The 13,132-nt window shown below is 25.3% G+C and overlaps 1 protein-coding gene across 1 annotated transcript in view; it reads left to right on the forward strand.

Annotated features, from left to right (window-relative positions):
* Window positions 1-13,132, forward strand: part of LOC129612076 (translational regulator orb2) — an 85,152-nt gene that overhangs the window by 22,243 nt on the left and 49,777 nt on the right. The window contains exon 2 of the mRNA XM_055525554.1: window positions 1,086-1,139. Coding sequence (XP_055381529.1) covers window positions 1,086-1,139 — 54 coding nt within the window. The remainder of the gene's footprint in view (window positions 1-1,085; window positions 1,140-13,132) is intronic.

The following is a 13,132-nucleotide window of genomic DNA, read 5'->3' on the forward strand; positions in this document are numbered from 1 at the left end:
TTAATGTAGACCCTATTTTCTAACTGTACGTATGTTTTCGTGGTATAATTCAAAGTAAGGTTATGAGGGTTGAAAAAATTGTACTTTACTTTCACTTGGTTCATCCTCTCTACGTGTCTCATACTAGATTATTCTACTAGAATTTTCATATTATTTTGGAATTAAATAAAAATGTACGGATTTTAGAAAACAAGCTTCTGCTAGATACTTCTTAGATAATGATTTGATTTTTAGGTATACAAGAAATTTTGACATAATATTCGTGGAAAAGTTCGATTAAGAGAAAAACTGATGGTGTTGCAATAAACACATATTTTTTTTTTAAACTCAATTTTGGTCTATTCAGAGTTAATGGCTTCAGTGTAGCTAGTTATATAATTCGTATTGATCGAAAGCTTCTTAATTGCCGTATGCACTGCTAATTTATTAAAAGATTACAATACTTTTCATCAAATCATTGGAAGAATAATTCTTTGATTTTAAATTCATTTAAGCATGGTGCACTCTGTAAAACAAAATCTCATCTTTAATTGTATCATATAGATTTGTATACGCTGTACCTGTATCCTTGTATTCTAAAAGTAAACTGATTCGCTTGTTATTTCTTACTTATTATTTTTTCCTTCATATTTTTTGTTTTTTGATATCTTTAATCTTAAATATTTTTTAGGATTTAAAGGAAAAAGGTGGTTTAGTTTTTATTTGACTCCATTTTTCTTTTTCATCTTCTTCCTTTTTAGCTGATTTCTTATTTTGTTTCTTGTCCTTTTTCTTTATTTTTACCTAATTTAAGCCATTATCGTTGTCACCATCATCACTCTCGAGCTCTTATAAAGTCTTTAAGGATAAATTTGAATTTTGTATATTTTTTAACTATCCGCTAATATGAACATATACTTTATATATATATTGCTATAAAAAGAAGAAGAAAACCAACGAAAATAAAATAGTGAAAAAAAGGACGAAAAATTTGTTCTAACTCATTATATTAAAATAGTTTAAATGAAAATAATAATAATAAAAAAAAAACAAGAAATAAGACAAAAATAATTTTAATATTTTTCTTCATTTTTGTGTAATTGCAGGATTTCTGAATTGCAACTCGAACACTTTGCAATCTCTGGCACATTTACATCATGGTAAGTACATAATAATTTTACCATTTTTCTAAAAATAAATTTGTAAAAAAAAAAATAAGAATCATAAGAAAAAATAAAATTATTAAAAGAGAATGGATAACGAAAAAAAAAATAAAAGGTTAAAAATTTTCCTTCTTTAAATGAAAAAAAAAATACAAACTACACAGATAAAAATATAAGAAAGAAAAAAAAGGGCATAAATCGCGAAGAAAAGAGTGAAAGGAAAGAAAAAATAAGAAAATTTTGTATTAAATTTTTCTTTTGCTTTTCTCCTTATTTTTTTTATATCTTGTTTTTCTGCTTTATAACAATTTTCTTTTTTTTTCTTGTCTCAATTTAACTCTTATTTTCTTGAATTGAATTGCTACCATTACTATATATATATATATATGTACAGTTGGCGTATACATGTATAGGTTCACAAGAGAGGAAAAAATCGCGATATAAATTTATTCCTAGAATTTCTTTTAATATAACGTTATTTTTACATCTTTATATAAAGTATAGAGCCACGTATATGATAGGGTTTTTGTTTACTAATTGTGTTGCGGACAAAATGATAAGATTCTATTCTTATAAAAGATGATATCATGAGGAATCAAAGAATTAAATACTAAAAACCCCGAAATACTACAGTGCAAACATTAAAAAGTTTTTTCGTTCTCCATGAAGTTCAATAATTATTATCAGTAAAATATTATTAAATATTAGAAATTGTGACGGTTTCTCAAGAAAACATGTAGTGAATCTGATGGGGATCTAAACGAGAAAGCATGCTTCTCGATTAGAATTGGCGTACCGTCATCGTAAATTTATCGTACCGTCGGTGTCGGCAAGTATAAAATTCTAGTTGTAGGTTGTGCCAAAATGATTAAACTATATAATTGGACTGGATAATGCATTTATCGGGGATTTAGATAAATTTCTTTAAAAAATTAGCAAAATAGAGCAATAGCAACTATAAACAATTATAGTGATTCTATTAATCATAAAATAATAATTAATTCGGCTAAAAAATTCAATTAAAGTTATTGATAAAATTTCAATTGAAAACTTAAGTTTTTCCTCATGTAATATCATACATTGAAATTCAAGGAAACCAATTGTCAAGCTTTGATATAAAATCGTAAATATACCACAGATATGAAAACTTTATTAAAATAATAGTTCAAATTCAATCTTGGAGCATTGTAATTCCATGAAATGCTGGTAACTCCTATAATAGCAAACCCAAATAATAACAATAGAAAAAAAAAAATATATTTTGATTCGTGATTTTCTTACAAGAAAATGATATTTTCATACCTTCAGGTAAATAGTTCAGTTTCGGTAGCAACAAAGAAATCATAAAATGAGTTTAGATAGAATTTTCTCGTTTATATTGCTCCCATGAATCATGTGTCTTCTATATATTATAATATTGCTATATGAAAAAATAAATAAGAGAAATTGTAAATAAAATTTTCTTCTTTTTCATATTATTATTTTATCATCATGGCCAAAATGATATATAAACTATTATTATTCAAATATTTTATTAAATATAAAATTGGAAAAATATCATTAAAAAACAAATTTAGATTTTATACTTAAATATTAAATTTCTATTTTTATTACTTTTTTTTTCCGGTATATGAAAATGAAAATTATATTTTTATATATATGTATGTATAAATGTATGTATATGAAAATTATAAAACTTTATAAAATTTATTTTAAATTATGCTTAAAAAATAATGATAGTTCAGGCAAAAATTTAGAGATTTATGGGTATTAATTGCATGTATAGGACAAATAAAACTAGTTTGAAATTGATATGCCGGATTTGTTTTCTTGACACGACTATTAAGTTAGGATTGTATTTATATTTCTTGCTACTAAACCCAATTAGGCAAAATTAAAAGAAAATTTTCATTGGGCTGCGATTCTCCTACTGAAGGCATTAAAAAAAGATGTAGGAAAGAATTTAAAAAATTGAATTGAATTCAAAAGAGCATGTCAGACCAGGCAATATTTTGTGATTCGGTTTATTGGAACTTCTTATATTGATTTAAGAAACTCACTAGGAGAAGTTTGAAAATTTTGAATTCTGTAAGGTCTCTGTTATAGGTTATTGAAAAAGAAATACTTTTCTTGAATCTTCTTGAAAACTCCATTAATTTCTTTTCCTTATTTGAGCGGAATTTTAAATTCCAAACACGAAAGCAAGGTAAGCACGCATAAAATCCAAAACAATCTTGTAAAATACTGTTTTCGACGCTTAAATGCCGATTTTTGCAAAATAATATTTTTTTCCTCATTTTGAATTTAATTTTATTTTCAAATTTATTACATTGTTTATGAAGATATCAGGTATTTAAGAATCAGAAAATTGATACTTTTACCCATTTCCAAGGACACCACCTGTAAGTTAAATCGAAATCTAAACAATCAAAGATATTTAAAGCAATATTTATACACAAACGTTTCAACTCCATTTCACATAAAATCTGAATCAATTTGAATATTATTATTAGAAAATTTATTTGAATATTTAAATTGAAATTTAAATTCAAATTTAATTTCATCTAAATTAACATCAAAGATATAAACTATTTCAAATTTAAATTTCCCTCACAAACTAAACTGAAAAAAAAAAATCAACAATTTATGTACATAGAGACGTAAAGAGTGTACAAGATCACTAATATTGTATGCATATACAAAAAAAAATGAACCATCTTATATACATGGAGCAATAACTAAAGAATAAAGACTAAGAAACCAAAGAAAAATAAAATTATTGTAAGAAAACAAAAAAAAAAGTACAAACTTTCTTCAACAAAATAAATTTAAAACACTTAAATTAAAATTGGTAAAAATATTTATTTATAAAAAAAAAAAAAACAATTCTGTTTTATTGAATGCGCAGCAATTGTGCAAAACTAAAAAAAAAAAAAAATAATATGAAAAACTTTTCTTTTTCCCTTTTTTTTCCCTACGTTGAAAAAATTCTTCTTTTCGTATAAATTTTAAGAATAATAATTTTCAAAAAAAATAAAGTTGGGTCAAACCAATGGTTTGTATTGTAGCACTTTTCCCTTCGCCAAGTGAAAATTCTGTTTTTAAATACAGTCTATGTATACCTATCACACTATTAAAATTTTTTTCATTCATATACAAAACTTTTTCTGGGATTGCATATATTTAGGATGAACGATTTATGCAGTATTTGAAATAGAGCAAAAATAATATAAAGAGGGGTTAACATAATGCTCGATTTTAAGGTTTAAATGTGTTAGTTAAGAAAAATAATTATATTTTTTAATGTCATGGAATTTACCGCTAACTTTTAGCGTTTATAGACATTTGAAAAAGCTTGCGGTTTCGGAAATATAGGGTGTCAAAAATTCAAATTTTACAAATTTCAAGGGGCGATAACTTGAAAGGGGGCGGAGATGGAAAAAAATTTTCTTCTAACGAAATGAACTATTTGGTAATGTCTAAGAGGCCCTAAAATTTCAAGCTTCTACAGGCTGGGGTCTAGAAGAAAAACGAAATCAAAAATTTGGAAAAAAAAGACTTTAGATAACGGTAAATTTGAACGGCCATTTTGTTTTTCTAAAGTTTAGCTATAGTATACCGTGCTAGAGGAAGCAAGCCATTGTCTTTCTGCGTTTGCAAAATTTCAAAAATGCTTATGGTTTCATTGCAACAAATAGTTAAAAAAGGCCGTTTTTAGGGTTTTGGGGGGGTATAACTTCTAGAGGGGGGGAGATAGGTAAAAATTTTGTTCTATGGAAATAAGTTTCTGGTAAAGATCTATGTACGTACAAAATTTCAGCTTTCTATCTTCAACGGTGTAGAAGTTTTGTAAACAGACACACGGACGGACGGACAGAGTGAAACTAATAAGCACTTTTTTTCAAAAATTTTTTGGAAAAGTGCTAAAAAAGAGAAAAAAGAGAGAAAAAAAATCTCTAGCGACATCTAACATTTAATACCATAAGTTCACCAACTAAAGAAGATTTACCATTGTTTGTACATTTCTTAAAATTTTATTTGCTTCTTCTCTTTTTTCCTTTTTTAACTGTATTTATAAAACTTCTTATTTTCTTCAACAAAAAAAAAAACGAAAATCGGAAAAATGGAAAATGAAAAATAAAATAAACAAGAAAAAAATAATTTTTTTTTTTTCTTTCCGTTTTACTCTTCTTTTCTATCCCAAAAGGTGAAAAACAAGTTGGAAAATAAAATGGAAAATAGCAAAAAAAAAATTGAAAACTTTTAAAAATTTTCTTTGGAAAATAACAAGTTTTTCTCGAAAGAAAAAAGAAAAAAAAAAAAACAAAAACTTCTGACCTCTTGTGATATTATTACTGGATATTGTTTAAAGCATAGTGGGGGCTGTGCTCTATCTAACAAATAAATAGAATAAAGAAAGTTTTACAGCGGAACGGAACCAAATATTGCACAATGACAACAAAAAATATTTAAAAAAAAAAAAACGGAACTGTGCAAATTGCAATGGGTGATACAACAAAAAAAAAAAAACAGAAAAAAAAATCCATTAACTTTAACTTCGAATTAATTTTCTGTTTTTCTATTTTAACAAATTTCTTAGAAAATAAAAGGGCAAAAACTTACTCAATTTTCTTTATTAGAAAGATTTTCAATGCTTAATCATATGACTTTTTAACTTCAATGGAATATTTTAAGTCACTTAAAATTTGTTTTTTAGTAGATACAGAAGTGCTTTCGAACTTCTTCAATATAATTGATAATATTTTAATGTTGCAAATTTTATATTTAAAATTTTGGAAGTCAATTGTCAGTATTGCATAATAATATCCACAAAAACTTCAAGAAAAATCGAGTTAAGTGAGACTTTACTAAAATAAAATAAAGTTTATACCAGAACATTATGGTTACAGCAAGCATTTAATATAGGAAAATAAATATTACATAGCCAGCAAGCGTTGCTGTCAGTAACCATAACTAAAATCCTCATTATGGAAAGGGAAAGGAAAGAGAAAAGAGAAGGAAAAAATAATATCAGTAGTATTAATAGGTAAATTAAAAATTAAATAGCTAAGACTAAACATATACAACTATTGTACGGCGAGTTGATAGAAAGCGTCATATAAATTAAGAGTAAAAATCAGAAACGCGCCTGAGGCTTATGCAACCCATAGTTCGTACTATATGCCGCGGAACATTGTAAAGTATGACCGACCATAAGTTACTGGGATTTTCCTTAAAGAAATGCGACCTAATAAAACAGGGATAACCACATTAATAGGAATAATGTTATGCTTAAAGCATAACATTAGAATTTTAAGTAATTTCCAAAAATTTTGAAAAAACTTCATAAAAGCCATTGACTTATTAGATAGATAAATATTAGAACAGATTGATAGTTAATATCTTAAAAATAAATAAGTCTATCGGTTATTTTCTGGCCACTGCCCACATTATATATTTTATATATACATATGTATTCAATATAGGTACCTTACAGGATTTATAAAGCTCTACATTATTTACTATAGGATTCGAAGTGTTGCCAACAAATGTCATTTTATTACGAGCAATATACTTCGAAAGCTGTTGCAATTCTCAAAAATTTTAGTTGAAATTATTTGAGTCTGCTTAACTATTGAAAAAATATAACATTTAAATCTAGAGTAAACAGCTATTGTAATAGGACCCCTAATTATCTAAAACCTTCTTATAATTTTATGTGTTTGTATGGTAGTTTTCGTTAAATTAAAAAAACAATTTTATTAAATCTCGAAAAACTCAGTTAAAAATTTTCGATATATGAGCAAAAATCCTTTAAAAGTAGTATATGAAAAATATCTGGGGACTTTTGAATTTTTTCTCATCCAAATTCAGTATAGAATAATTGTGAATCTATTACTGTACTCTAAGTAATCATTTTTTCTTTTATACTTGGCACTTGATTAATATCAAAATTTTATAAAATCTTCTTTCTCCTTTAATTTTTTTCAACCCGTATTTATAACAATAAGGATGTGTTTAATAACTTCCAATGAACGTCGCCTCTATCTTTTATATTTTCTTTTATAAAAGTCAAATTAATTTAACTTTAAAAGTCCTTAATATTTTTATATAGAAAATAATATTCTATTTCGATACATAAAAAAATTATTTCATGTGTACACATTTAAGGATTCTTATACAAATTAACAAAACTACCTACATAAAATCGAAAACAGGAAAACAAAAACGTAAGTTAAATGTAAAATTTTATTGATCATAGCACGTATTACATAATCATATACATTATATCAAATATTATTGATTATACATAATAATATATGCGTACACATATTTGAGTGTATTTCAATTCATATTTTCAACAGCATCAGTATCAATAATCAAATGCCCCAGATAATATCCTAGAGGCAAACGCAAGAAAACAAAAATTTCATAATATACAAGAATATTGGAATAGTTTTTTTTGTCTGTAAGATGTACATATAGGCATGTATGTAGCTCTGTATAATAAATAAGTACATACACAATGTATGTTCATGTACATGTCGAACATTTAAGTTTGTGTGTAATATTTTGTTCATTTTCATAGCTTAAAAAATATTTATATGGTTCATTTATGAAATTTTTTTTTGGTTTTGTACTTAATGTGTTACAAATAAAACAAAACAAGTAAGTCTATGAGTACATAAATTGTTCCCTCTATTTCTCTTTGTCTATATTGATAACGATCAAAATAATGATATTTTTTTTCTATTTTTATTTTTATTGACTACATTACCCAAAATATGAGAAATGTTATTTTCAATCCAAACCAATATTTGAAAGATAAAGAAAACGGAAAGCATTCACTGTTCCTTTTCCTAAAAAATATTTCTAAGAAGTATATTATTTAATATTGTATGTCTGTCCGTCGGATAGTCAAAATCGGATAAGTTTAAAATTCAATTAGTTAATCCTTAGAATTTTATATTTATAGCGGTCATTGGACTAAATTATAGATACAAAAATCTTGTACATTTTAGTGTTTAATTACTTGTTGTTCAACAGCTTTTTACTCCGGTTGATTATATGTCGCACCCATCGATTTTTCCTTGCCATTATCTAAAATTTTAACATATTGTTATGTGCACTTTAATATAGTACTTTTCTCATAATATTGTTGTATATACATTTAAACGGGATCTTATTTGAAAATATTTTACTGCTATTTTTATTCTGCTATTTTATATATTTCACATAATATTTTTAAATTTATTATTACAACAATCAGTAAGTAGTGGTAAATAAGGCGTTCTGTGCACTTATGTCTTATACACTTTTGGCTTTATGTACCATGCACAATACTTATATATGCAAGTATTTTATGTATGTATATTTTCCTCTATATAATAATAGTCTTCATTATATTTCACATTTAATTTATTTAAACATTAGTTTTATTTTTAAAGCATAAATTTTTTGACAAAAAATGAACTCTACATAATAACATATAAGGATCTAGTAGAGAAAAACTAAAATCGAAAAAAATTTATTTGGAAAATATTTATTTGACATTGGATGGAATATATGAACACATATAAAAATTTTTGTTAAATAAAATTATGTGGAAAATTTCTATATTTTTGTATAGGAGTAAGGGTGAATTAGGGAGATGTTATATGAAATTAGCATATGGTAGATTGAAAAAAGTGTTACATACAATATAATTGATGAAATAATTTTTATTTTTATGCTAATGACTTTTTAAAATATCATAGGTTTTTGCTTTGTTTATAAACAGGATGTTCAAGTAATAAACAACACCATATTGTTGGCGTTTCAAGCTCCAAAATACTTCAAGTGTAACATTCTACATAAAGTTTTTCAACACTTTCAACTGCTTTTCAAGATTAAATACGAACCTTTATTCTGTTAGAGGTTTCATTTTTTCATTCTAAGATTTCCATTGACTTAAACATAAATTCAGTTAAGAGTGTTATAATTCTTTAAAGAGGACACGAGCAATAAAATCCTTATTGTTAAACCATGAAAATAAAATTGTGGTAATTATAATACAATTACCGAATGAAAGCATATGACGGTTTAAAAGCTAGCTACATTAAAATGAATTATTTTATTAAATGTATAACAATTATCACAATTACTTGAATTCCCCTGCAGCACTGGAAAATGCTTGAAATTCCTCATTTCGTTTTAAATATTATCGTGTAAAAATTAACGATCTATTCATAATTACAAGCATATGTTCTTCAGATCATTCTAAAACCATTGAATTTTCCAATAGGTATCAAATGCTTTTTAATATTCCCATAATTGGAAAAATATAGTGTTCATTTTACATAAGGCTTTATAGTAATAAAGAAGGGCTTTACGTTTTATAATATTTCGTTTATGAATGCTTTTATGTATGAAAATTATTATTGCTATTGTTGGTTAAGATCATGTTAATTATTGTGTGCTCATATATGACAATTAGGTCATTGATTTTTTTCTCCAACTTTTTCCATTTTCATAAATGTTTCCTTTTTTATTTTTATTTCATTTTCTTTCTATTTTTTAGTTTTGATATTACAAATTATAAAATAAGGAGTAACACAAATGAAAAAAATAAAAAAATATATTGTGAGTATGGCATTTGACCTTAATTTATCTTTTATTCGAATTATTTGGTCCATACATGAATTTTTAATTTGCATATTGTATAAAATAGCATTTTTCTTTTTGTTGTTGGTGTATTTTTTTTTTTGCTACCCACATCACATCATTTTTTTTTAATACCCACTCACTCTTTTTATGTACAAGCTATGAAATTGTTTAGAGTTGTGTTTTTTTTTTTGTTTTTTTTAAAATTTTTCAATTGTATGAGAATGTGTGTGTGTGCATGTAAGTACATACATAAATTTTTTGATTTTATGAGAAATTTGAATAGAAAATGGATTTTCAATGTTTTCTCATTTTCCTAAGAATTAAAAATATGAGTACTCTTCTATATATGTACATATACATATATATTTTAATATATTATTTAAAAAAAAAAAATTATAATTGTAAAGAATATGTGAAAAAAAGTGAAAAATGCAGAAAAAACTGTAGATTACAACAAATATTAGAAAATTATTAAAGGCGTTAACTTTAAATTGCACTCTACAACACAAAATTGTATAGAATGAGAATTTATTTTTGAAAGATTTAACAATCGAATTCATATAATATATACACATATACACATAATACATGTATTTTTAATTGTTGTTATTTTGTGTACATATTGTAGAAATAGTAATTATAATATTGTGTTAGATTAAGGATTTTAAAGGACAAAATTTTAAGTTGATTTTGTATTTGCGGTTTATTTGGTTTTAATGATTTTTCATTACTATGCATTTTGTTAATTTTGTATAAAGCGGAAATGAACTAAAATTTAAAAGTTGTAAATTAACTTTAACCGTTAACATTCATTAAAATATTTCTGAATATTTTCTATATTTTCCTGAAAATTTTCGTAAATAAATTAAGTTCCATTGGTGTAATTTTACAAAAGGATCTTACATTAAAACGAAATAGTCAACTCAATATTGAAAAAAAATTTACTTTAAGTGGCAGAATGTGACCAGAGTGCCATGAGTTGTGTTTTTCGCCTTCAACTTTTGTTTAAAAATTTTCAATTTTAGTTCAATATGTAAAATACATATTGACTAAAGAAACGTATGTTCAAAGGATATTATAAATTTGCCTTACCATTTTGTAACTCTAAGAAATAATAGCCAGTGTCGAATTCTGAGTCGATTAAACAATGTCTGTCTTTCTGTCAGTCTGGTTATCCGTTGTTGGTCTCAACAATTACTAAAAGATAATTGAGCTAAGGTCACTTAATTTTAAATTACAAACTTTTTCAAGAACAACCCATTACGTCAAACGTCATGCGACTAAAAGAATATTGACGATAATATGGAATGATATGGGAAAAATTTTCAAATGCCACAACCTAACATTTAACCCAACACTAAAAAATTCTATACGTAACGAATAGATTGAATTCAACACATTGAAAATCAAAATGAGCATCTTCAATGTGAGAATTTCAGGAGTTGCTTCAATGAAATGCTCCAGTTCGATTTTAAGCTGTATTATATAAGAACAGTCTACACTTATTAAACACATCATTTTATTAGTTAAATAAAATCATTAAATATATCAAAATAAATCTTCAAAAAATAAAATAAGGAAATTTCAACATAAGATTAAAAGGATATTAAACAATATTTCTTTTAACAATAACGTGTTCAATCTTTTTTTAAATATAATTTTTATTTGAAATTAATTCCAAACATTCAACTAAATAACAAATTTACGATATAAATGCAATAATTTCACACATATTTTATAAGTATAAAGTATATAAGTACACGTATGAATACAAAGTATACAATATACATAAAAAAACAAAAAAAAAAAAATAATGGAAAACAAAAATTTTCCTCAATTTTCTTAATAAAAAATTATTGAATCCTTTTTCAATTTAGAAACAAGATAAATGAATGAAGGAATTCTATAATAAATTCAAAAAGAAAAATAAAAATAAACAAAATAAAAATTGAACCTGTTAACATTTTTAGAATAAATCAAAAAAGGAAAAATAAAAATATAAAAAACGTGAACAGAAATAAAAAAACTAGTCAATTTCCTTTTGTTTTTCATTCAATTCCATTCAAAATCATTTAACAAATCTGCAAAAAATCTTCATCACTCTAAATAGACACACATAGTGTATACCTACATAAATTATATTGAAAATTATTCATACATAATAATATAAGGATATAAAAATCTATATATATATATAGGTACCGTAATCCATAACTGTAAAAAAAATCAAAATGAGGGAAAAGTGATTGCTTCAAATGAAAAATTGAAATAACCGAATAAAATCACATATACAAACGGAAGAATGATAAAGACAAGTATATGGAATAATAATATATGTAGAGAGTATGTTGAAATAATATAGAAAGAGATAGAAAAAGAAAAGTATTTTCAATTAATCGTACTTAAAAATTGAACATAAACTTTTCAATAAAAAGTGATATGAAATACACGGAATCAATATTAGAAAAAAAAAAACATAAAAGGATAATGAAAAAAAAAAAAATTTGATTGGTATTCAAAAATGGTTTCATCATTTTCCACTATATGCATAAACATATGCAAACAAACCTTGTTCTGAATTAATATATATATTCATGCATACCTAGATACATATATGTAGACATATTTGCTGAACATACCAAAAAAAAAACGGATGAATAAGTTACACTATAAAATAATTTCTGCACCAAAAATTTCTTGCAGAAAATTCTAATCGTAAAATATAGATTTTTTTCCTATATTTTTCTTTCTTTTTTAATTTTTTTGCCTCTATATGAATATCTATTACCTATATATTCATTTCTAGACAATTTTATTCATCTATCAGTTAAAAAACAGTATAACACATTCATATTAAAAATATACATATAGATGATAAGATATATCGTATTTAAAAACGTAAAAAAAAAATTAGAAGAAATTACGTAAAAAATATCTACCTGTTTGAAAGGAAGTTGCCAACATAATCGGTCTTTATTCAAAAAAAATATTGTGACCTCTATATAAAACCCCTTTAATATATTGAGAATTGAATTGTAACCGGTTTGATTGGAGGCAAATCTCTTCTTCGTCGGGCCTGGTCCGAGCGTGGGCCATTCTATTAGATGTCATGATCAGGTGGTGACTGTCTGGGTGGAAAGACGCACTTCGGAGCTGTGGCGCTTCCGTACGGATCTGTCGCAGTCCAAAGACTTCTTCGGCCGACGGATCGTGGGCATTTCTGACATTGTAAGTTGGAGCCGCTCTTCACGGTGGGTGGAGCCGCTTCTATCACGGTTTGTCACTGGGCATGGGCCCTTTAACTTATATTTACAAAAAATTGCCAGATCAAATACGCAGCAATC

The sequence above is a fragment of the Condylostylus longicornis genome, unplaced genomic scaffold (genome assembly GCF_029603195.1).
Source record: "Condylostylus longicornis isolate FDR11 unplaced genomic scaffold, ASM2960319v2 ptg000055l, whole genome shotgun sequence".
In the NCBI taxonomy this organism is placed as follows: Eukaryota; Metazoa; Arthropoda; class Insecta; order Diptera; family Dolichopodidae; genus Condylostylus; species Condylostylus longicornis.